This window comes from Octopus bimaculoides, chromosome 2 (genome assembly GCF_046866305.1).
Source record: "Octopus bimaculoides isolate indiv1 chromosome 2, ASM4686630v1, whole genome shotgun sequence".
Lineage (NCBI taxonomy): Eukaryota > Metazoa > Mollusca > Cephalopoda > Octopoda > Octopodidae > Octopus > Octopus bimaculoides.
The window spans coordinates 149944189-149971688 of NC_142929.1; the positions used below are offsets into that span (position 1 = coordinate 149944189).

General features: G+C 34.9%; 1 protein-coding gene and 1 long non-coding RNA gene across 2 annotated transcripts; one reads left to right on the forward strand and one right to left on the reverse strand.

Annotated features, from left to right (window-relative positions):
• Positions 1-5550: 5550 nt before the first annotated feature.
• On the reverse strand, positions 5551-22146 carry LOC106869872 (uncharacterized). Its single transcript, XM_089347920.1, has 10 exons — positions 21929-22146; positions 20384-20451; positions 18389-18451; positions 17407-17526; positions 15021-15143; positions 12890-13012; positions 11188-11307; positions 10156-10275; positions 9406-9519; positions 5551-6225 (listed from the first exon to the last, which is right to left on the reverse strand). The coding sequence occupies exons 1-10, from the start codon at positions 21964-21966 to the stop codon at positions 6218-6220; spliced, it is 897 nt and encodes a 298-aa protein (XP_089204046.1). The 5' UTR covers positions 21967-22146; the 3' UTR covers positions 5551-6217.
• Positions 6887-17320, forward strand: LOC149137254 (uncharacterized). Its single transcript, XR_016240779.1, has 3 exons — positions 6887-7038; positions 8773-8824; positions 15925-17320. It is a non-coding gene; the product is annotated as an uncharacterized LOC149137254 (long non-coding RNA).
• Positions 22147-27500: the final 5354 nt, after the last annotated feature.

Consider the following 27500-nt stretch of genomic DNA (forward strand, 5'->3'; position numbering starts at 1 on the left):
ATTAGTTGAGATAGTAATATTTGATGAAGGTTGGAAAATAGATTTGGTACTAGTCTTTATTCAGTACGACGATTGTTTCGAATCATCCTGCAAATGTCCTGTATGGGTAGGATTTTGTGCATCTAAATATGGTGCACCAGTCTGTGCAATTTGTGTTACATCAGGTACGTGCATAAAGAAGGGGATGTTCCAGTAAAGAAACTGAGATGTCCTAGGTATGTTGTTCCTGCTTGCTGAATCTTGGTTATGACTGGCTAACGGCTTTCCGTGGGTTTATAAAGTATGAAGCAAAGTGATAAAATATAGAGAATACAATTTAATAAAGAAAGATTAGATTTTGGTTAACGGGGAAGGTGTGCATTCCCGATTATGAACACACACTCACACAAGCGTACAGATACACACACATTCACCTACACACCACGCACGCACATCGTAAATTACAGACACATAATTGTAGAAGAAAGAGAGTAAAATTGTCAAACAAGATTACATTAAGATTAAGGGGCAGAATTCTACGTTCATTGGGCATATACACATATATAGGGAGAATTCACAAAAGAAAAACAAAAGACGAAGACAGGTGGTGTAGACAACAAACAGATGTATTAGTATAACGCTCGGGGTGTGAAAAGTCTTTGACATTTCGAGCCTACGCTCTTCTGCAGAAAGGAACACAGGAAGAAACAAGGAGAAAAAATAAAGAGAGATGTAGTGTCACACACACACACACACACACACACACACACACACACACACACACACACACACACACGTGTGTGTGTATCACCCCTATCTTTTATCTCACATCCCACTGCAAAGTAGGATCAGTTGCAGATAACCACTCTCTGGTGGCGGGTGTTAGCAGACATACACACATGTACACTGGAATTTTTATGTATACACAAAGCCGCATATATATGCATATGTACATTTAAGCATTCATTTGTTTATCTATTTTTGTATCTGTTTAATCTTAGTGGCATGCTGGCGTTCTAATGTAGGGCACTGTAAAATAGTTGTTTGCATTTGCACGTTGACGCATTCGTATGCGTATTTCCTCAGTGCATTCAAAACATCCATTTACACGAGAGCCCACTGGTGGTGGCCAATATTACAGGTGTCGCTCTGCATCTTATAAAGAGTATTTATGTATCTATCCATTTATTACATGAAAAAATGCGAGCATGAAAAGTAATATTCTTAAGATTATTAACCTGGAAACGTACAGGACAAGTTATTACACCTGGAAAAGTATCGGAGAAGCTGTTACTTCTAGTAAAGTAAAGAATAAGAAACTTTTTACGTAAAATATTGCAGCAAAGAATGCCAGTTCTTCTAATTTATCATTCTTTACTGTTCTCATTTTTTAAATTTATTGTTCAAAACTGTTCATCTAATTTGTAAGTTTGCGTAATTAGTCACTTTTTCTCTATTTAAGGTAGTAAATTAGCAAAATTCTACTTAATTAAGTATAGCATTATTTGTAAACTATAATAAATGAGTTTTAATATTCAAATTTTAATTTTAGCTGCAATATTTTAATTAAAAAGTTTCTTATTCTTTACTTTACTAGAAGTAACAGCTCCTCCCATACTTTTCCAGGCGTAATAACTTGTCCTGTACTTTTCCAGGTTTATAATCTTATGAATATTACTTTCCATGCTCGCATTTTTCCATGTAATCCATGATTTTTCCAGGCATTTCTGTTATAAGATAATTAATAATGTGTCAATTAATAATTTAAGATTTTACCTTATAAAATACTGAAGGATATTTCAATTTTTCCATGTAAGTGATGATAATATTTTAATTTTTTTCGTGTTTAATTTAAATATATGTTGTTATTGAATTATTTGATGTTACCCATCCACACCAAACTAATGGCAGGGATTTTTACCATGTTGTTGGTTGCGCCATGGCTCACCAAAAGTTACAAACAACAAGACCCCAAGACCATCAGTTACCAGGCTCACCTTAAGTAACCTAATTTTGCAATATTAGGAGGTCACAGGAATTCATCCAACAAAATAAACTTCCATTGATTCCGGGATTGTAATATGCATAAATATCATCGGCAGAAGTTAGAGAGTTTCGTGTATTGGCAGTTATCAAACACGAATTTGTCCATTGTCACTCAGTAACTTCTGACGAAATAACGTCTAAAATACAAAATTTTGTCAAAAACGTTAAGAGTAAACCCACTTCTATGTGACACATTCTACCAGTATCGGAAGTTTGAAAGTGTTTAGTTAAAAAAAAAAAATAATTAAATAATCTGTACGTTAAAGCCGACCTCGGCGACATTTGAACTTAAGAGATAAACGAAACACTACTAGGCATTTCAACTGGTGCACTAACGTTTCTGCCAGCTCGCCGCCTTAGAAGGGAAAGCATTCATTTTAGAAATATATTCTTTATTCTTATTGCTTAAGCGTTACTCCCTTACTGACATTAAATGTCGTCGCATTTTACCTCATAACTGTTTTTCTACTAATTTTTGTTCAATCTGACTAACGATTCTGGCCGCCTTCCACATCATGCTACCCTTAACAAGATGATTAAGCATTGCCTATACGCCGCAGACTTCCCTTCCCAGCTCGAACCAGTGGGACTAGACCGAGGGCACGGTAGAAGGCCGGACGATATGACAATTTTCCAGTTCCGTGGTGGTACTGCCCTCATCTGGGAGGTCACATGTTGTAACAACTTCTATAGCGGCAACTTGGTGTTGTCAGCTACCAGCCCAGGCTCTACTGCTTGTCAGGCTGAGATAATAAAAAAAAAGACTGTCCAGGCATCGGCTACTCTCCGACAGGTTTATTGTCAATCCCATGGAAGAGACCTCCGGCGTTCTTGTCCCTGGACCATATCTCTACTCGCAGCTATTGGGGCAGAGATTGCTGACCGTAAGAGTGAGCCTTGTGAGTCAGAGTGGCTGTTTCAGCACATCTTCGCCATCCTCCGGGGCAACGCCTTGTTCATTTTGTCTCCTGGTGCCATGAGAAATATTTTCATATTGTGAGAGGTAAGGTTCTCCGTTCAGTGGAATAACATCTGATAAGGCTCTGACGACGTTATCTGCTAAATAGTTATTTTCTTTAGAAATATGTAAGCTTAAACAAATACATACATACACACAATGATCCAAGCTGAAGTCATTAATTAGGTTATAGATAAGTGGGTAACTTAATTTGTATATTCGAGCAGAACACAACGTAAATAAAATCCGAAGTAAATTTAAATATTATGAATGTTCACTGTGGAATAAGAATGCGAACTCATTTCTTCTATACTATTGAATTTTGTCAAAGAGTGGGAGTCTCACGACTTATCAGTGACATTGATCGAGAAAAGAAGATCAGGAAGTCTTCTGTAATGAACGCTCAAGAAATTGTAAAATTCTTCTTCGACGATGCCTTTCTATTTTTGCACTTCCATAATGTAGCAGTACTATACGAAGTAGTATTAAAAAGTTCCCGGACTAATTCTGCTGCGCACCAACAGATGGCAGTAGACGGCTGTGTGCGCAATAAGACCTAGCGGGAACCTTGATGGGGCATTGTGTCAAGTGACATCGCTGTGTTTACTTCCTAACTTGTGAAAGTTGTGCTTTTCTAACCACGTGTATGCTGTAGTCTGCAACTTTTGTCATGGACAATAAGTTGGAGCAAAGAGTCAACGTGAAAGTTTACATTAAGCTTAGACATTGAGCATGCTTCGGCAAGCTTACAGCGACGAGGCAATTGGTTGTACGCAATGTTTCGAGTGGTACGGGCGCTTCAAAAACAGAAGATCCTTGGAAAGCGATGAGCGATCTGGAAAACCTGTCACGAGCTTCACCCCCAGAAATGTGGAGAAAATTCACCAGCTTGTGCATGAGGACCGTCGGAGGACAATCAAAGACATTGCTAATGATGTTGGCATATCGTATAGGTCCATGCAGGCAATATTAACGTCTGGATTCTTCACCCCGTCACCGAGTTTTCCTGTCACGGAACTTTCCTCATTCGTGAGTTTCGGTGCCATGTCTTTTTGTCAAACGTCTTTTCGTCCGACGTCTGTTTTTCCGATGATTTTTTTTGTTCAACGACAAATCCTATCAATAAAATTGTCAATGATTATTTGATTTTGATGTTCACCTTGTTTTCTAAAGGGTTTATTTAAAATTGGACAAGAATTCTTTGGACAAAAAATCATCGGACAAAATGACTTCGGACCAAAAGACGTAGACGAAGTGACATTGAACAAAGTGACATCGGACGAAAAGTTGGGTCACGGTGACGTTCTCGCTAAAAACGTGGTATCGCTTCCGCATCCGCTCTATCCGCCGGATTTAACGCCTGCGGACTTCTATCTCTTCCTCAAGATGAAAAGGCAGCTCAAAGGTGTTGATACCGTTCTGAAGATCAAGAGCGAATCGCAGAAGGTCACGACTCGCTTACAGAAAACGACTTCCTGGTCGGATTTCAAAAGTAACAGGAGCGCGGGGACTGGTGTATTGCTGAGCAATTTCGAAGGAGATAATATTAAAACTTAGGTAAATAAATAATTTTTTTATTAAGCATAACTAGTCCGGGAACTCTTTGGAACTTCCGCATATATTTAAATGCATACTTACTCTCCTTCACGTACTGGAAACGATTTATATTATTTAAATTGACACCCACTTATGCCTTTACGCTGTGTGTGTGCGTGCGTGTGTGTGCGTGCGTGTGTGTGCAAGTGTATGTGTGCGTGTGTGCGCGCGTGTATTATGTGGTGGCAAGTGGCTTAGTGGTCAGAGTTTTGCATTCATGATTGTAAGTTTGAGGTTTCGAAACCTCGACCGGGCAATGCGTTGCGTTCTTAAGCAAAATACTTCGTTTCACGTTGCTCCAGCCCATTCAACAGGCAAATATGAGTTACCCTACGATGGACCAGCGACCTACCAGGAGGGGAATGTATACGCCTCAGATTCCAAGAAACCGGCTTTAAGACCCGATGGCTCTTGAACATTGTAGGTTAAAACATTAACATTTATTAAATATGTTCATGTTTTAATCTACAATATTAAATTTTATCTTAAATATATATGAAAACCTTTATATTTTTCTTAAACTCAGTATATGATATATATATATCTTTGAATGTTTCGCTCGGGGAAATATCTTCTCCCCAATTAGCAGCTATTATAGGATGGAGTTTCCTGCTGTAGACGACAAATGCATCTTCAGCAACGTTTTAGCCTCAAAACTTGCACTGGTCATTTGTTTTTGTGATCAAATGATTGTAATGCACATTGGCTCACTTTCTCCTTCAAATTGACATTGCCTGAGATCGCAGACTACATCGAGGTTGTTGTTATTATTATTGTAGTTCTGTATTCTGCCGTATTCCATTTAACGTCCAAAGTGCCTAGCTACAGTCATTTGTCTCATTAACTAATACAAAATAAACAGCATACATTTTATTTGTTTAATTAACGATAAAATCAAATTTCCTGAATAAAATTCAACTATCGTAATGATTGAAATACTCAAGTTTATTTTCAATATAATTTATTAAGCATTGATGATATTTTCACAACTATAAAAATATAAAAATAACAAGTTAAGTGTGTTGTTTCCTACAGAAATAAATTGGTTAGGTGTGTTGTTATCTTTCGCTTATACACTTATTGACTGAACATTGCACACTAACATTTTGGTCATTTGAAACTACGTAAAGCGGACCCAATTGTTTCATGCACAGTTCTTTAAGAAGTTATTATCATGCTACGAAGATTATTGCAGTTGTCATTTTATTTTAAATAACATTTAATGAAACAACTAAATTCACAATAACTCTATGTACTGATATGAATTAGAAGCATCTCGAAGTATGTAAACAAAATCGAACACACATGCACAAGGTGTGTGTGCTTTTAGTTCGTGCGTTGGCTGCATTTAAGGCTTAAGGGAAAATATTCTCAATGCGCTAGGTGTTTTTACTTTCAGGTGTTTTGAACACCTGGCGCATTGAGAATGTATTCCCTAGCAGCCGAACTACGAACTAACGACACACCCTGTGTATATGCGTTCGATTTTGTCTATGTCCTGAATACTCATACATATCTTCAATCCTCGTTTTAATTTACGTTCACGCGCTCCGTGTATATTTTAAAACTGGTGTTAACTTGATTATTTGGACTCGTACCTATCTCTAGGTTCAAATATGGTGCATCAACGTTTTCATATTAGCAACCTAGAGAGATAAAAGAAAAGAAATAAAACATACTATTAATAATTGACAGTGAAATAGAGACTTCGGTTCAAACAATCAAATGTAAGGCATGAAATGAATTAAATCACATATTAATGTAAAATATTCTTTTTTTTATTTTTGTAAAATGAAAATAAAACAAAAACTTATCTATAGTTCTATCAAGAACAGAAATGCGTGAGTAAGAATCTTAACAAAGTCAAGCATAACATTAACACGTCATTAGTAATTTGTGAGTTATGCTCGGATAAGATAGCAATGAAAACTTCTCACTAACTATGTATCATCATTATGTTAATATTTCATCTTCGCAAGGCGTCGCCTTGGCAGAATCGTTAGCACGTCGGGCGAAATGCTTAGCGGTATTTCGTTCTGAGTTCAAATTCCGCCGAGGTCGACTTTGCCTTTCATCCTTTCGGGGTCGATAAATTAAGTACCAGTTACGCACTGAGGTCGATGTAATCGACTTAATTCCGTTGTCTGCCCTTGTTTGTCCCCTCTATGTTTAGCCCCTTGTGGGTAATAAAGAGACAAGAATCGTTAGTACGCCGAGTAAAATGCTTAGCGGTGTTTTGTCCATTTTAAAGATCTGAGTTCAAATTCTGCCAGAGTCAACTTTGCCTCCTTTTTTTTCCAGCTCAGTAAAACAAGTATGATTTGAGTATTGGAGTTGATGTAAGCGACTCACTCGCGTCCCCGAAAATTTCTGGCTTTGAACCAAAATTCGAAACCAACATTTCCTCTAGATTTGGGATCATCATGCAAACAAATCCAAATACTCGAATTATTGAAAATGTAAGTATTAGTGAAGTACTTCATTCATCATAATACTGAATATTTTTTTCTAGTCTAGGCACAAGGCTCGAAATTTTGGGGGAGGGGGCCAGTCGATTAGTACGACTCCAGTACGCAACTGGTACTTAATTTATCGACCACGAAAGATTTAACGGCAAAGTCGACCTCAGAGCAATTTTAACTCACAACGTTAAGACAGCCGTGCAACGTAAAGACAGTCGTACCAACGTTTCTACCAACTCACTACCTTCATAATACTGAATATTGATAAGGGACAGAAATTGATAAGCAGTTGTTAATTATTCAAAATATAGGTATGGATGATTCTACATTATATTTAAAAAGATTTGTTGGTTTAAAAAAAAAATGGATTTGCTTTTCCTTCGTCAGTATGCTTCAGATTAAACAGACAACAGTATATAAAGTTACCATGTTTGCAATTATCACAAAGACGTCTTTTTTTTTAATGCCTTATGACCATAAAATATTTTAGTGGTGAAGAGCATTATCTTAATGCATTTTCATTGAATATTGAATGACAGGCATATAGGTACTTGCAAAATGAAATTAATAAGGGAACGAGGTTAATGTAAGTGATTTCCAGTCTTTAATATCCTATCCAAAATCAGAGCACTTTAAATCGAAGAAAGGCTCATCTAACATCCTTGCTGTTAGAAACAAATTACAAACATAATGCGCTAAAGTAATCCATTTCGTCATATATGTATTTTGATCAATAAGTATCCGGACTGTTGCTATAGTAACAAGGCTAAAGCGCAGAGAGTAAAGCTGCTTAGCAAAAATTGACCGTGAACTCTGCTGTACATGCGCACTAAGTTTTAACGTTTTAGTTCACTTCTGCTGTTTACAGAAGTGCTTGGAAACAAAGTGTGTACCATGTGATCGTCGCATTGAGCATGACAGAGAAAGTTGAGCAAAGAATTTACATCAAATTTTGTCAAAATCTTGGCGATACCTGTTCAGAGGCCTACACAAAGTTTTCAAAACGTTCTCATCGTTCTACACACAATCAAGAAGATATTGCGCAACTGAAACCCGAATGTGCTTTTGGTCAACTGAGAGCAGTTTTGGCACAAACTTGGCAGACACGCATCTCATACCCAAATCTTCAGGGATAATGGACTGGACTGAACCATAACTAATCTGCACATCCTCTGATAACTCACGGATGGTGATTCGACGATTTTCCCTCACAGCTACACACAGTTCTGCGATGTTTTTCTCAGTTGTGCTGGTTGCTGGTCTCCCAGGACGTTCGTTAATAACGATATTTTTTCGGCCATCTTGGAAATGTCTGAACCACTCGTACACTTGTGTGCTACTTATTCACTCCCCTTCATACACTTTCTGCAACCTTGCGTAAGCCTCTGAGCATGTATCGGCATGACAACTTTCCCTGTCATGGTCAATGTGACGATCAAATGCTACACACCTTCCTTCCAAGCACTGCTTCAAACAGTGGAAGTGAGCTAGAACGTTAAGACTTAGTGTGCGTGCACAGCAGAGTTCAAGTTCAATCTGTGCCAAGTGGGTTTACTCTGCGTACTTTAGCTTTGTTACTATGTCAACAGTCCAGATACTTATTGATCAGACCTTGTATGTGTAAAACATAAAATTTTTGATGCACTGATAAATTCTCAGATAAATTAAACGGTCAATTTGTTTATACGAATTAAAGATATAAATAAATAAACAATATAATTTATTTTTCAGCGTGTGCCGGGAATACTTTAAGAAACCGTTAAACAGTTTGCTCAACCTTAACGTAAGAGACATTCAGTTGCTTGCATTTTACAAATAATGACGTTATAATGATTATATTTTCTTTATTATTTCTTGTCTATATATCTATGGTGGAGGCGCAATGGCCCAGTGGTTAGGGCAGCGGACTCGCGGTCATAGGATCGCGGTTTCGATTCTCAGACCGGGCGTTGTGAGTGTTTATTGAGCGAAAACACTTAACGCTCCACGAGGTTCTGGCAGGGGATGGTGGCGAACCCTGCTGTACTCTTCCACCACAACTTTCTCTCACACTTTCTTCTTGTTTCTGTTGTACCTGTATTTCAAAGGGCCAGCCTTATCACACTGTGTCACGTTGAATATCCCCGAGAAGTACGTTAAGTGTACACGTGTCTGTGGAGTGCTCAGCCACTTTCACGTTAATTTCACGAGCAGGCTGTTCTGTTGATTGGATCAATTGGAACCCTCGACGTCGAAAGTGACGGAGTGCCAACAATATATCTATGATAGCACAATTTCTATTGAGCTATAAAGGATTCATTGATTTTATTTAAATATATTTCGCTTGTATAATTAAATTAGAAAGAAATAAAGATTTTGACGTACGTATTATTTTCTCCCAGTAATATACTTTATTGTTACTTTGGCATTTAAAAGAGACGCAAGAGCTTTCTTGATGTTGCCATCCTGGAGGATAACAGTTGTTGTTCAAAATACAACCTAGGAAAAATAAATTTGTTACATTAAAAAAGTGCTTCGCAATATTATATGATTAATTTTACATACCTCGTATATGTAAACAATGCATTGCTAATTAATGTGTTTATGAATATTAGATATTCATAAATAGGTGTTAATTATTCGAAACATACGTATGGATGATTCTACATTAGATTTTTAAAATCTGTAAAATCAAAATGAATTTTCCACAAAAGTGAAAGATATGATTATGTTTTCATTATGCATTCGAATAAGATTACATTGACCACATTAACTTATACGAGAATGCAAATGATTTCATGCATCTAATGTATATATATATATATATATATATATATATATATATATATATATATATATATATATATATATATATATATAATTCAATAATAGAATAAAGTCTTTATAAGAATTTATCAAGTAGCTAGCGTGAAAAAACCTCATAAGGGAAAAATCCATAATTTATTCCCTAAAATAAATTTATTTATATAAGGGCATTACATGAATGCCCCACGCTAAGAGGGACTCTAGGGTCAAAATACTATAATAAACACATTTATATATATATAACAAGTTTAATGAATATTGCTTAATTTTCTATTGGCATATCGACTGAGCATATGAATTTAAGCTTACCGGCTGCTTCAGTGTAATGTCCAAATCCTTTCCCCATTCTGTCACAAACACTCACAATACATCCATCTTCAGACTTTATTCTCGTTCCAGCTTCCTGACAACTACCGTTTATTCTGCAACCTTGAAGTGAAAAAACAAATTTGTTTCGTTGCATCAGTACCTGTATCTATGAAATGTATATTCAATTATTTCGACTAAATCACATTGTGTATTGTCAGTGTATTAAAACTATAAAATATTAACTAAACCTTCAAATATCAATCGTAGCATAAAACTTACATGTCGTATCGAAAGTAAGTTTGTTTTAATATATCGTTTCCTTACACATAATGAAAGTAAAAGTAATACATTGACTTACAACTGTTTATAATATTGCATGAATAATTTGATTGAGCATTTTATTCAAAAGTTAGATTTTCTTATATATTTTAAATGGAAGTATCTCATCAGGGCGCTTTATATGTTAGTACCATGTCATAGCAGTACTCTATTTGACAATGTGCACTATCACTTGAAATATAATGTAGGATATGTATTTTTAAAAACATATTTTAATCTTGTTGTGAAAAGAATTCAAACTGAGCCATAGAGCCGAATTGTTACTAGTCACTGCCCTTTCTTTGTTGTATCGTTATTTAGCAGAATTAGCATTTAAGAATGACCATTATAAATTGTGTTCATAATTTCTAACTGATCAAAATCAGATATCCTCAAAATAAATCAGATTATTGTAGGAGATTTTAGTATATGAATCTGGCTATTTCTATTTTAGCGGAGACGTATTTGTTACCCCGAGAAAGTTTTTACGTATTATGTATTTTGAATGGTTAAGGCAAAGTACGATAGTTATGCCAAATTAAATTCTAAACGTTTTATAATTATTGAGTGAAATATAAATCACGAAATAACATTCCGTTTTCAATATGAAATTGATTTTTGTTGGTGTATAACCTGTAATATTTTGTAGTTCATAAAATACATACCTGAGTATCTTATATAAGGGACATTTTATAAAAAGATTTACAAACTTACCAGTGCGGTTAGTGTAAACTTGATATCCATTGTGGTCCATTTTACAAATTCTTACAGCACAAAGATTTTCTGAATATACTTTCTCTCCAACCTTCCGACAAGCACCGTCTATTAAACAACCTTGATGTAAAAAAACAAATAGTTTTCTTTTATTTCAAGAAATGTGGATTGCCTCTTGTCAATATATTTATACCTAAGCAATATTAACAACTCTTCCAAAAACGAGTATTCCTTAAAGATTTTGTCACATTTCAAATATAATGCGTTAGTCAATAAAGTCATTCTACTAATTGTGATACTAAATATGCAAGGCATTTTGCTAATGTTTAATGAAGGCAGAGGCAAAAGGATTTATTTATAGATAATTAGAGATTGTTACATGATTAATTAAATAAACTATGGTATTCAAAATCAATTTTCTAATATACATCTTTGCTGAAAACGTCATATCAGAATTCTTTATGCGTTTGCAATGCGTCATAGTGTAATATAATTTGGAATATATTATATGATATACATTTTCAGATACCTATTTTAGTTTCCAAGTGAAAAGAAAATCAAGAAATTGCAGTATACAATTTTGTTTCACATTTTATCTCTCCCTAGTCAGAAGATATGGTATCAATATGACTAATTTTAATGATTACTCAGTGGTTACTTAATGAGTACTTTATAATTGCTTAAAACTTACCTAAAAATGAAAACACATAATGAGTTCATAGGAATATTTATAAAATGTGCAGAAACAAGTCTTAAACCTAGCTGCTGAGTCAAATTTCAAACGCTGGCAACGTGTAATGATTCGTTTATTCCTAAGACAGTACACAGTGTTGGCGGGTAGATTGAATTATAATGTGTGATACACTTTTTTTGTTAAATATACAATGATATACCCGTTCAGGCAATCAAACAAATCTGATCGATCAGATTAATTTCTACTACAGTCTCTTAGATCGAAACCCCCTACTCTCTAATCGAAACTCAAGATGTAAGAACAATTCTATGTGAATCTCGATCTTGAACAATGCAGATTATCATAAAATTAATTACAATATTACACTCGAAATTAATTCAAAGAAATGATTTAGATAGAAGATTCAGATTAAGCATCTTATAGTAATTACTATCGTCACTTTGCGCTTAAACTTCAAATCGAGCTGGAACTATTGTGATTACCCTGACAAACAAGTCTACAATATATTTATCAATGATCCAAGTTTTGATTCCGTCGTTTATAAATTGTCTCTTGAAAAAAATAAATTCGATGATTATCACATTTCTATTGTCTAAAATATTTGATGTCTTTCACATTTCCATTTGCCAAAATATATTCTTCTGAAATAGTGTTTTTCCAAACTTCTGACAAAAATAATATAATAGTGTTGTTGTTAATTAAAACTAAAGATACACTGAGGTTTAAAGAATGATTAGTAGTGATCATGACACGCGCTTTTTATTTTCATCCATTCAACGATCCCCTTCACCGATTTATTAATAGAGAAGACAATACATACAATATTACAACATTCAATTTGTGCATTTCAACCTCAATACATGCGTATTGTTATTATAACAAAATTATTCAAGGAAAGCGTTTTTGAAATTAATAGATATTGTTAAGACATTTATACTTGTTATTTTAATTTAAATATTGAATGCAGTTGAACATTTTCAACAACAAGTATCAATATCTGAAACTTACCGTCAAGTTTTCCTCGCCATCCAATATACGATGGATACATATGTGTGCAAAGTATAGAATAACAAGGGTCCCTTGTTTGTATTTTCGTGCCAACACTGTGACATATACGATTTAGTAAACAACCTACAAACAAGAAAATAATTACGATAAATGTAGGAGAAACTTCTCAGTTATGTCAAGGTATTGTCTCCATAAGAAGACTAAGATATTTACTCAGGTATGCACAGAGCAAAATTTCAGTGATGTTTACTTCATACATACATACATACATACATACATACATACATGTGTGTATGAGTGTGTATTAATGACCTATGACATTGCTAACTGGATGGCTTCTCATAAATTATCCCAGGTATCGAAACTATAATGATGTTAAATAAAGTATAGGAATAAATATATCCCGAGTCTAGTTTTCTGGCTTATTACATATATTACAGCAATTATAATCTTATTTCATGTCAAACTATATAGAAAAATACAATCAGTTTGATAATTCCAGTACAATTTAATCATTTGAAATAAATGTTGTTTCATTATATGGTCAAATTCATTGAAAAAAACGTGAAAATTTGATATAAACCACCCTAATGGTTATACATCTAATCATAATGTAATGCAATTTACAGTATTTAATTGCAGACGTTTCTCCAAGAAAATGTCTTTAAAAAATCAATCTGTGTCCTGCGTGCGAATTTGTGCCCATATTACATGATTTAATTAACTAAAAGCATTTTTCCTGAATATGCACTGCTGAAATTGAGGTGCGACTAATATTCCTGAGCGTCTTTTACGCCATCAAATCTCTAAGAAAACGAAAATCCTTGATAATTGTCAAAATATTCCTATTTCAAGATATAGAGAAGTTTTGCGATATTTGCAAAGCACATCAAATCTGTGTACAAATAAAGCAATTAAACTACATTATACTTATTTCTATTATATTTGCCCAATATTCGAGTGACTTTTTCAAAAAGTTTGCTACCTTATTGGTACCTCTTAAACTTACGTTATGTTAGCTTATGATATTTTAACAGAAGACTGGTGACTAATTATTTGCATCGAAGTTCTTCATCAATGTTCCACAATGAAAGAATAGTATAGACATCTGTAGCAAAGTATTTCAGCATTAAACAATATTGTACATAAAATATCCTATGTATTATCAGTGAGTTACAATTAAATTATGGCGGAAATCACCTGGCTCATAATAGCATTGAGTTATTATCGCCCATGCAAGCTTGGGTATATTGTATCAGTATGTTCTTATTTATGTATCTACACATTTTTTTATAATGAAAACGCTTTATCATTCTTCATCAGAATTTATTTCTAAATAAATAATTGTTGAATTTAATCATACGTTTAAATCAGAAAATTCTGTTAGGAATCTAATAACATCTGATTAAATTCACCTAAAATAAAAGGATTTTTTATTACTATTTAAGTAAGAGTATTGGAAAAATTCTTCATGGTAATCAATTATTAGTTACGGATATTACTTTCTTATTTTAAAAAAATATCGAAGCCAATTTAACATTTCGTTTCGTCGGAATCGATAAAATACATTATAGTCAAGCACTGAGTTCGTTTTAATCAACTCTGCACGTCTTTATCTAGCTTATTGCATCATCTTTCATTTGTCGGAATAAATCACAACAGGAAGAGTAGTACTTAAAACACATTTAATCTAAATACAAGAAACTTGCAACGTAAGAAAATTCATATGTATTACATTTCTGATAAATGTTGTGAATGTCAAAAGAAAATATTGAATCCCATACGTTACGTTAATAAAATAGAAAATAAAGTTTTATTTTAGAGAAGTATCACTATAAATGTATACATTTCACTTACTGCATATTGGTATTGTTGTTTAACTACTGACAAACACTAATCGAACATAATTATGATTAACGATATTGCAGTCCTTCATTTTTTATAAAATTGTAGTGTAGTTTTATTGAGGTATATCTGCCATTTCTAGCTGGTTGAGCGAACGCACTACGTATTTTTGTCCCTAATTAGCTACGTATTTTATTGCTACGACGGTACTGAATAATAGATTTTACTCATATTTAATTATTCAATTATTAAATTTTCAATAGAGTAAAAGAATATTTTAACCTACCAGTATATGTCGCTCTCCACACATATCTTCCGTATGGGGTACGCATGCAGGTATGGTACATACATCTGCCTCTTTCTGTAATTCTCTGTCCTTCTTTATAACAAACACCATCCCGGTAACATCCTAGAAGTTGCGAATATACACAATTTGTTATTTTCAAAACTATAGGTCAGGAAGAATAGAATTCTTTTCGAAAATAGCCCATATGCAATTCATGCAATTTCATTTACATCTAATTAAGATAGAAATACTTGTCTTGTTTTAATGACAATGACCCAGCATAACCACACCAACGCCTTAAAATAAATCAAAGGGAGATTGAAATTCGCATCCATTAGGCAGCGTGTAGGTCGCACTCATCACATGTGCACAAAACTCCATACACAATATATATATATATATATATATATATATATATATATATATATATATATATATATATATATATATACATACAGTTTCATATACGTACATATAGAAATGTTGAGACTGAAAACCAAAACCATCCACTGCTGCAATGTGTAAAAACGAAGGAAAAATCATTTGAAAAAATGTGATATTTAATTTTATCATTAAATCTTAGCCTACTATAAATTGTATAGACCAATTTCTAGTTAACTCAAGAAAATGTTCATAACACTACATGCAGTTTACAAAAAAAAAAAAAAGAATCGAGAGAACTTAGTTCAATGTTCCGACTGATTCTGAGATGCACTACCTCCTACATACAAGATGGAACATAACGATCTCCCACATTTAAAGTGGGCACTGTGCAGGCTGTAATGGCGGTACAAAGGTGTCGGACTCATTCGGTAGGCTAGGCTCTACAATTTTCATTCTTTTTCATCAATTATTTTAGCAATTTCTCTATCAATGATCATAACCTTTTCCTAATCACTTTCAGAAGGCATCACGTGTTGAACTGGTGAACATCATGGCTTTGTTGTTCAAGTGTATTTGAAAGCAACCGATCTGTAACAGTGACGCAACGAGCATTCCGCAGACGATCGATAAACGATTTTGCTTTGGATTTCTAATCTTCAGGCAAGTGGACCCACACTGAAAAGAAAGTCACCTGGCAGACCCAGGACCGTTAGAACTCCAGAAAATGTAACAGCATTAAGAGCATCCATTCAACAATCACCAAAGTGTTCCGCTCGTAAGTATAGCATAGCACTAGGGATATCAAGTCGGAGTCTGAGGAGGATTCTGCATGCCGGTCTGAAACTGCATTATTACAAAATGATGTTGGTTCAAGAATTAACTGAGGCAGATCATATCAACCACAGAGCCGTATTTGTGAATATTCTTGCAAAAGTTCCAACTGTAACTGTTCCTCTGAGTACCGATGTTACTTACTTCCATACCAATGGGATCAACATACTCCTCATGGACTCCACCAACGACCGCGTCACTCTCCTTGCGTAACTGTTTGGTGTGCAGTGGCCGACTTTGATGTGATCGGCCTGTGCTTTTTTGAAGGTGGGGAAACAATAACTGTTACTTCCGGCCGATACATTAAAATATTGGAGGCTTTTCTGCACCCTAAACTGGGCGATTTGGATAAGAACATGTGTGGTTTCAACAGGACAGGGCCACGGTTCACGCAGCCAGACGTTTGTTCGGAGTGTTGAAGGAAATGCTTCCTGGTCGTTTTATCTCTTTAAGTGGGTACGTGGGGTTGCCGGCAAGTCCACCAGATTTAAGCCTTTGTGAGTTTTCCATTTGGGGATACCTAAAGGAAAAGGCTTTCTGACATCGTCCTCGTACTCTTAAAGATTCGAAGGAAAGAGTCAGAGGAAATCGACGTATTTCAACCTGAGATGAGGCGGAGATTCATGCAGAACTTCTGTGAACGACTCCATTAATATATTGCCAACAAAGGCTGCTATTTGTTTAGTATAATTTTTAAACCCCTCTAAAACAAAACTATATTTTATTTGCTTTTAGAACTATAACCAGCTTTCTTCTGAATAGTTGTGTTCTTTTTTTTTATATATATTTCCATTCAAAATGTGGGATATATTTATGTCCACCCTGTATAGCACGTTATTTAAATAATGAATATTGCTTTCAAATGTTGGCACGAAGCCAGCAGTTTTGGTGGAGGATTAAGTCGATTCCATCGACTCCAATGTTTAAGAGGTGCTTATCTTATCGACGCAGTCGACATCAGCGCAAGTTGAACTCAAAACGTTCAGACGGACGAGATGCCGCTAAGAATTTTCCCCTAGTATAATAACGATTCTACCAGCTTACAAGCTTACATCTAAAGGATGAATATTGCTTGTAATATTTATTTTCTTGATATATTAATGTATTGTTGCAAGTTCTGGCATGCGTTTTATAATATAGTTTTTGGAAGATAAAGTCCGTACAAACCTACCGGTTACTTTATGTCGCACGTAACATCCATGTCCTCTTCTTTCAGAAATATAAGTCATACAAAATGGAGTTGCTTCTACTTTTCTTCCATATTTCACACAAACGCCACGTATCAAGCAACCTATGAGTTGAAAGAAAATTAATACATTTTGTTTATATCAGAAACTCTTTATGAAATACATCATTATATTTAAAACACTACAAATGGTTGAAGCTTTTCATGTGATGCAAACTTACTAAGTTTAAAGTTGATATTGAAACAAGAATCATCACTGAAGGTGACACTCATCTTTCTACATATGGTTATTGATATTAACTCATTTAATATAAATTAACAATGAGTATATGATATATATATATATATATATATATATATATATATATATATATATATATACAAGTAGAAAGATGACCGTCACCTTCAGTCACAATTCTTGTTTCAATACCAGCTTTAAACTTAGTAAGTTTGTGTCACATGAAAAGCTTCAACCATTTCTCAGGCCTACATGGTTGAGTGTTAAATTATATTTACTCCACACACACACACACACACACACCTTCGCTCATGTGTGAGCCAGTTATATATTTACTTGTATGTGTGTGTGTGTGCGTGTATAATTACACACACACACACACATTTATCATTGTATTTTGTACGTCTGTATAGTATACAATAGTACATTATCCATTCAAAAATAATAATTACACAAATGTTCATATGTTCCAAACAGCACAGACGAAGTCGAAGTATAAAAGTTTCGAACAGCACCTAGCACTTTCTTCAATATAATATCACAAATTGTTAATCTCTAATTTTGCTAGGTCTCATTATCTGTTCATTTACATTTAATCATACAATCGTTGATGCTGTCATGGTTTATAGGGTATAGATTATAGATATAATTTCTTCCAGAGTAAAAGAGAGCCAAATATGTAGCAAAATAAAGAAATATGATGAAGACTAAATATGTTAAAATATTTACCTTCCTCTAAGATATAATATTTCGATCCAAGAGGTATTTTCTGCTGACACGGTTTTGTTATCCCTGCAAAAATGTAAATATAACTTGTGTTATAAAAATATAACACTAGTTCTCGTTATATTCTTTCTGCTATAGACACAATGCCTGACATTTTCTGGTAGGTGGCTCGTCGATTATATCTACCTCGGAACTTATCTCGTGCTCATTTTATCGAGCCCGAAAGGATGGAAAACAAACATGATTTCGACGAGATTTGAAAATAATGTAAATATCCAGAAGAATTTATTCCGGTATTGATAACTCTAGTACAGTGTAGAGGTGTTGACATAATCTTTGACAGAACAGTGATCCGATATTAAAATGAAATATTAATTTCGAATGAGCTCCTGCAAAATTTCTATATTATGCGAGTATAAATATGGATTTGTGGTGTTTAACTACGCACATCATTATTTGAATTACAGGTGAAATTAATTCAAATATTCAAGGCAAAATCAAGGGGAAAATTGTCACGCTAGAGCTGATATTCTCTGATATCTATCTATCTATCTATCTATCTATCTATCTATCTATCTATCTATCTATAGAAATATATATATTTGTGTGTGTGTGTGTGTGTGTGTGTGTGTGTGTGTGCGTGTGTGTATGTATATGTGTGTATGTGTATCTGTGTGTGTATGAGCAATGAAAGCACACTGTTGACAATTCTCAGATGAGACTGTGCAGTCCAATGTTCTAGCTTTGCTTTGTTCATGGGGCAGTTATCTACCCTGTCAGTTTATATGAATGTGCTTTTTCGCAACTATAAGTAGTTTAACTCTTGCTTCTAGCAATATATGTGCTTTACAGTACGTTGCATCAGTGCATTGTTCATCTTTTTGTAGCAGTTTGTAGATGAAACTTATTAGTATCTAGTTTGTACATCCAATGCATTGGAGGAGATATTTTCAGCAGGCACCATTCAGCACTCTCACACATACACTTACGCAAGCTTTCTTATGCACATACACCATTTTTTTTTGTTTGTTTGTGATAAACTCTTTAAATTTCCCATACTATTATAGAGTAACTGGACGATTACATCATCTTAAAGCATACATTCTATTTTGGGTTGAAGGTGGCGAGCTGGCAGAAACGTAAGCACGCCGGACGAAATGCCTATCGGTATTTCGTCTGTTTTTACGTTCTGAGTTCAAATTCCGCCGAGGTCGACTTTGCCTTTCATCCTTTCAGGGTCAATAAATTAAGTACCCCTCCCCAAAAATTTCGGGCGTTGTGCCTAGAGTAGAAAAGAATATCCTGACATTTGCAGTATACATAATATCATGATTGACAATAATTTAATGATATGGTAAAGTATTAGAAATTAGAAGAGTTCTGAAGCTAGTTACAGGTTAAAGAGAATTTAAATGTTCAAAAAGAGACAACTAGAAAGATGAATCCCATTTCCCTCAAAAAGAGAAAAAAAACCATCTTATTTACTTAGAGATCAAGTAACATATTTCCTCAGCATTTTCTGGGTTTCACTATTTCAAAGTTAATGTAAGAAGGTGAGTTGGTAAGGCGGTGAGCTGGCAGAAACGTTAGCACGCCGGGCGAAATGCTTAGTGGTATTTCGTCTACCGCTAAGTTCTGAGTTCAAATTCCGACGAGGTCAACTTTGCCTTTCATATTTTCAGGGTCGATAAATAAAGTACCAGTTACGCACTGAGATCGTTGTAATCGACTTAATCCCTTTGTCTGTCCTTTCTTTTTCCCCTCTATGTGGGCAATAAAGAAATAAGAAACGTTATTAGCATTTTTCCCGTCTTTGTGAGTTCAAATGCTTTCCCTTTCAGGGTTGTTAAAATAAGTACTATCTGGTCATTGGGGTCTATATAATTGACTTGCTCCTCTCCCGAAATTGCTGGCCTCCAACAAAATTTGAAAACAATGACACTCTTCATAGATTAATGCTATTATGGAGGAATACATAGCAGGCTAGACGTTACTCACCTTGCGAAGTTGCTTGTTTGTACGTTATACAAAAACTGATTAAAAGCAGAAAATATCTCATATTTTTCCTGAAACAATTACAATAAAAGTACAAACGAGTTAAAATAAATTTATGTATATTAATGGCTCAATCAAAAGAAGAGCAATGCATTTCAATATTTCTTTCCTGGTATTCGAAATGAAGAAAGAAACGAGATGATTAAATTGTCGTTATAAAACTGTAGACCTGATCCGATTCTCTGCAACATAGTAGGAGTAGAGACTATTCCAACAGCAATATTAAATAAATACTTGTTTCATATAACTAAATAAAATGCTATCATTTAATGGAAATAAAAAATAAAAATGAAAAATGTGAAATTTGGACTAAAGGTTCACACAGTGCTACATTGGATAACGCATTAAGCTTACCCAGTTACCACTAGTGGAAAATGATTGTCCTTTCACCGAAAATTTACACGAATTCCTTCAACTTAATTACACGTATAAGTCTTGCTACCAACCATAACTATAGTTGAACATGCACTCTCAGTCTCCATTACTGTGGGGTTCAACGCGTTACTAGAAAATCCTTAAACGCACGATTACATTTACGCCAACTATTCAGTTATTAGAAGAAAATGATAGCACAATGAAATAACAGGACATGTAATTCAAGGAATAAAATTCACAGAAGTACATATTTTTAGAATGCGCCTATAATCTATATGGCATTATCAATTAAATTTAAATAGATTTCATGTAACTAAATAATATAGCGTAATTTAATTTTTAAAAAAATAAACTGAAAAACAGAGTACATCATTTCAAAGGATTTTAAAGTTATTCCCTCTCCCTTTCAATGTAACTCTATAAAAATATATAATATATATTATATATGCATATAATCTGTCTATCTATCTATCTATCTAACAATCTATCTATCTGTCTGTCTGTTTGTCTGTCTGTCTCTATGTCTGTCTGTCTTTCTGTCTATCTGTCTGTCTATCTGTCTGTCTGTCTGTCTGTCTTATATTATTTTATGGCATGTTATATTTCTAATGTAAATAAAATGTTAGTTTGTCAATTGTATTTCTCTATTTCATTTAATATTTGTATATATATATATATAAAGTTGTGTGTGTGAGTGTGTGAGTATGTCTGTGTGTATTTATATGCATATTCTTTAGTCATTTGACTGCGGCCATGCTGGAGCACCGCCCTAAAGGATTTTAGTCGGAGAAATCTCCCCCCACGCCAGGACTTATTCTTTGTGAGCTTAGTATATATCTTATGTGTATATAAATATATATATATATATATATATATATATATATATATATATATACACACACACACATATTAACACATACATCATACATACGCATGCATGCATACGTTTATATATATATACATATATATATATACACAAACACACACACACACATATAATAATCGAAACGGCGTCAGTTCTGTAATAAATGTATTTAAAATAAGATTTGGATAGATGCAGGTTTCTACAGTATGAGAATGTAGACGTAGAAAGCAATGAAAATGAAAACTCACAGATGTAATTTGAGTCGTAAATACGCACTCACACTCATATATACACTTCTAGTGGCGATTGATTATATTCGATTACGTCATTCAATCGTATATAAGCATGTGCCTATATACCTGTTTATTGATCTTTAGTGTTCTTTTTCTACTTCCTTGCATCTATCGTATATACATTTTCTGGTGCTGTATGTAAGTGTGTGTGTGTGTGTGTGCGTGTGTGTGTATGTGTGTGTGTGTGTGTATGCACCTGTGAATTTATGTGTGTAGGTATGTGTGTGTTTGTATATCTCTATGTTTCACAGGAAAGGACATAGAAGAAATACGTAAGTGCGAGATTACTGTCAAAATTCAGTTGCTTTCACTGCAATACCAGCATTGCATGACATCAATCATAACAAAATAATCGTTTATATAAATAAAATTCCCAGTAGTGAAAGATCAATTAGTTGGAAAATTTTGCGCTTTTGTTTTACATTGTTGACAAACATGCAATATATATCACCAGATTTATTTTGGTTTTCTGCGAAAGAAGCTTCTGAGAGATATTTCTTTCTCACACGTAGACGCACGAACACACACACACATACACACACACACACAAACAACCCACGCTGATATGCACACATACACACACAGGGGCCCACACACAGAGACATACAGACACACACACACATACGGACGGAGACACACACACACACACACACACACACGAATACACACACACACGGTCACACACACACACACATGCACAGTCATTCTTTTATTGAAGCTCAAGAACTTCCCAAACTTGGAAACTTTATGCTAGCATCTACAAATCCTTGCTTTTCTGGTTTTCATGTTTTCCAGGATGCCATTTCTTCTGATGTCTGATCTTGTTTCTGCCACCTTTGCACCTTGATACCGATTTGTACAAGATTTCTAATGCTTTTGTCAACGAAAATATATAAAACACTTACCGTTCGTGAATTCTAATTTCACTTCTATCATATAAAAGAAAAATTAAGTTGGTTTATGGTTATCGTAAGTGACTCTTCTCGGAAAATTGATTCAATATTTGGTAACTGATAATCACTTTATGATCATTAATTTAGTCGAGAGGTAGGAAATTTGATCAATAGCAAAATTTCCTCTGAGTGGAATCTTACGCTAAACTAACATCTAGTTTGCTTTACCTCTGAAACACATACACAATTTAAAGAAGGTTCAAAAATAATAATTTTCTATCCTTACTGTCACCCAGTTTCCAAATACATTCAATAATTCCCCAACTAAAATCCTTGCTACTTTATTCTCCATTCTAAAATTAAGAAACTCACATAATGTGGATGTAGATGTCTTCAAAAAGGAATTGGACATCCTCCTCTCCACAATGCCGGATAAACCGGCGACCCGGCATTAGGTACAGACGAGGGCAGCGGAATCAAATTCAAAGTTGTTGTCTAATCCGTTGGAACTATTAGCGAAATAATCAATAAAAGCGGATATAACATTATAAAATATTTCAAAAGAATTTATATTTGAAAGAATAGAAGCATTGACTTTTGTTACCTGGTAATTTATTATGATTAAATTTATTTTTAGATTTAGTTCAAATTTTGGTAATATGGGGTACCAAACCAAATTCTTAACGACATACCTTTTTTTCTTCGAATATATTAGTCCTCGGTTTGTTGCAGCGTATCCGTATATCAAATAGGCCAATACTTGGAACAAAGGTACGCACGGGAGTGGCGATGTGGTGACGTGAATAGCCCCTTTTTTCTTTGAATGTATTAGTTCTCGACTTGTTGCGTCGTATCCTTTACAGGACACCGGTGTTATTGACGAATAATTCCTGTTTTCGGAGCAGCTTTAATTAAAACTTATCCATCTTTCTCTTTATAGTATTAGAAATTGAAGTTTAATTGTTAGAAGCTAAGTTTTAATAGATCTAATTTTCAGAGGTTAACATGGCAGATACAAGACATAAAATACTCAAGCCCCACAAAATTCAAAATAAACCCCAACCTTCTCACTTGATAGTAGAGACAAACTTGATTGTTTATTAGCCGTAAATCACTAAAGGAGATGAGCTAGCAGAATAGCTAGCGCATCGGACAGGATACGTTTCTGTATTCATTCTGGCTCTTTCCATTCCGATTTCAAGTCCTATGAGGAGAAATTTGCTTTTCGTGGTCGATAATAGAAAGTAGTAGCCAAATAGTGATTATATTGGGATGACCTTGTTCCTAATTTAGAGACAATTATTTGTCGTAAACTTATTTAATATTTATGATGTATTAAATCAACGACCACAGTATAACCATGTATGATATTTTTACTATTTCTAATTCACTTCTCCCTTAATGAATGGAAATTTGTCAACTGAATCGTTATGTCGAAGTATTGAAAGTATGCATATATGTGTGTATAATATGTGCGAGAACAATATGTTCCAGATGGTGCTATTAAGTTAGACGTGGCCTGGGATAATCATAGACAAATCTGATCTAAGTTATGCTTGTATATCACGCACACACATATATGTTTTAAAAACTTAATGTCTCAAAAAAAAATGTGTTTTGCTACTTTCTATCTCCACCGGAAAAAAGTATTTTGATTCTATAAGCGCAGTTTCACCGTTATTTCAGAATATATTTTTGTAAAATCCCAACGTTTGAAACGAGTGTAATTCATAACAGTCTAATCAAAGTACTTTCTCCAAGATGTGGATGATTTTTATAATAATGATGATGATGATGATGTAATATCAGGCACTCGTTCTCATGAGCTTCTGATCTTAACTGATTGGAAGTGATATCATGTGCATGTTTTGTCTTCGTACAGAAGATGGGATACAGCAAATATTCTCAGATTTGCTCGTCACTTGTTTGACCTTAACCATTTGAGCATGTCCTTTAGTGGCTGACGATATGTGCATCTCTGATCACAAGGAGAAATAGTTGGGAACATCATAGCCATATGTTGACAGGAATTCATGTGTTGATAGGAATTCTGGAAATATAGGTATTTCGTTCGACATCTTTAAACAATCATTATTCAGAGGCCTTTTGAGCGGGTTGGACTACTCGACCTGAAGAAAATTCTAACTGGGTCTCACCTGGAAGTTCATGCTGTATTTACCTTGATATGAGATCACCATGTCACGCACATATTGTTGTGACGCATGTGCCCGGTGTACCCTTATAAGACAGGAAGTCATGATGGTTATATTAGTCTTCATGTTCACAAATGTTTCTTTCATGGCATGCGCTGTTCTCTCACTCAATACCAGCTGCGGATCTCTAAATCAACAGTTGCAAGAGTCTGAATCAGCAGCTGCGGGGTTGTGAATCACAAGATGTGAAACTCGGAATATTGGGTTGGTACCCAGGGAAGGATAGCTCACTTAAATTTCTCTGGGTAGGACCCCTGAACCCTTTACTCTGCATGAAAATAATGAATAATAGAATTAACACAAACAACGGCATGAATGAGGATGGAACTACAGGTGATGGACATCTCCCAGCAGGTGCCCTGTGGGTGAGCAGCACAGGCAAAATGGACTAAAACGATGAATACAGCTGTCATGGAATGTTATGTTATTTTTTGAGTAGACTAATGAAGGGACACCCATAAGAGGAGTGCATGTCATCCCAGTAGCTGTAGGGGTACTTGGAGAACTAACAAACAAGTTCGAGAATATGTTAGAGGAATCGGAATTGAGATGCGAGCAGAACAAGTCCCCCCCCCCCCAAAAAAAAACTGTATTAGTTTGGAGTTGGGTTTTCGAATCCCCGAGGAAGCATGCTACTTAAAATTTTCGATTCATATCTGTTGCTTCCAGTCGTTTTTCGTGAATAAATTCGGTATTTTTTCTGTTTGGTGCGTTATTATAACATATCTAGTTGCAGTTTATATTTTTAATAAAAAGTTTTCCTTATTTAATCGAAATTGTGTTGAAGTGTTTCTGGTCCATTGATAGAGGGAAAAATCTGATATTTCGGATTTTTGCAGAGCATTGAGCTAAATGTTTACTTACGCGAATTTTCCTGGTCGTGGAGTCTCGAATCTGTTGCCTGCGTACCGACAGTCTGTCCCTCAGGGTCAATATCGTTTGACCTATGTAGTCCCCACCGCACCAACCACATTTGATATCATAATCTTCAATGCACATGAGAAACGACATTTTATGGTGAATATTTGACCTTGAATTCTAATGTTGATCCTTCCAAAAGGTTGATGCAAGTTCCAAAGTTAGGGCAATTGCATTTTTTGACTAGAGTGGGAAGTTGTACTTTTGATGGGTAATTTGTCCGTGGTAACCTTTTTAAAGATGTAGATTGTCTTTTACTTTTAATAATTTTATGTGCTTCGAGTGCTTTTTTCATTCGCATTCACGATTCACTGCGCAGTGTGTTTTGACACATATCATCTAGGACAGTGGTTCTTACCTAAGGGTCGTGACATCTGGGTGGGGAGAAGGTCATTTGAGGTTTCTTAGTTGGGTCACTGAGGGTTTGGGAAAAAGTAATTTATTTCATGTGTTTGAAGTATTGCATTGCGGCTTTATTGCTGTATTGCAGTATCATGTATCGCAGCTGCAAGTTATATCATAACTTCATATGCTTTGTTCCTGCTTTCTGACTCCCAAGACACAGCTTTCTCCCTTCAGATGACAAATTTCCTGGATTCTATGACAGAAGCTAAATGTAGTTCTCGTGAAGAGATCTCAGCTTATCTTCTGGCAGTGGATGACGCCATTGAATGTTACTTCACAAGATTGGATGACCGCTGTATTTGCAAACCCTCTGAAGTGAAGGAGAGTACCATCAGTGATACTGATGGTACTACGAAGGTGGAATTTCTTCAAATTTGTGAGGATACTTAGTTGAAAGTCGATTTTTCTGAACAGGAACTTCCGACATTTTGGGCGAAACTGAAAGATGACTATCCTCTTCTTTCGATGCGTTCACTGATCATGCTGTTCTAGTCCCCCTCGACCTCCCGCTGCGAGGCTAGATTCTCAGCAGTGATGTCTCTGAAAACGAATGCATACAGTAGGCTTGTGATTCACGCCGACATGAGGTGTTGTCTCTCGCTTTGATGTACTTATGGTTGCAAAACAATATCAACCCACTGAGTCAATAAGTAGGTTTTGTAAAATGTTCAGTAGTTACATACGTTTCTTTATCACTTGTAGCATTTTCCAATGTCTTTTATTTGTAACAGTTTCAATAAATTAGAATCTTCATATAGTTTTGTTTTATCTTAGTTTTACACAAAGGTCATCATTTCAAAATGGTCCTTTAGGCTCGAATGCACATGGCTGGCCTTATTTGTAAAACTGTGGAAAGATGCTAGCCTATGAGAAAACACGAGGACGGGTGTGAGGAAGGTTAATGCAAATGGTGGAATGAGAAATTGTAGACAAGAAATAAAAGCGGTAAAAAAAAAGACAGGAAAGATTACCAAGAGTAGCGTCCTCTTTTGTCCATCGAAATCCTTATTAGTATAGTAAGGGTAGAATAATTTAATAGGCAGGAGGCCGAAGCCTTTGAGAGAGCATACTTAATACGGTGAGGGTGGTTTCCTGCTC

Bases quoted from the DNA above. Each gene is read 5' to 3' on its own strand.
- LOC106869872 (XM_089347920.1), bottom strand. From the start codon at position 21,966: ATGAGTGTGAGTGCGTATTTACGACTCAAATTACATCT. The intron at 17,527-18,388 runs GTAAATATTTTA...TTCAACTCATAG, and splicing joins ATATTATATCTTAGAGGAAG to GTTGCTTGATACGTGGCGTT. The intron at 15,144-17,406 runs GTAGGTTTGTAC...CGCAACTTCTAG, and splicing joins CGTGCGACATAAAGTAACCG to GATGTTACCGGGATGGTGTT.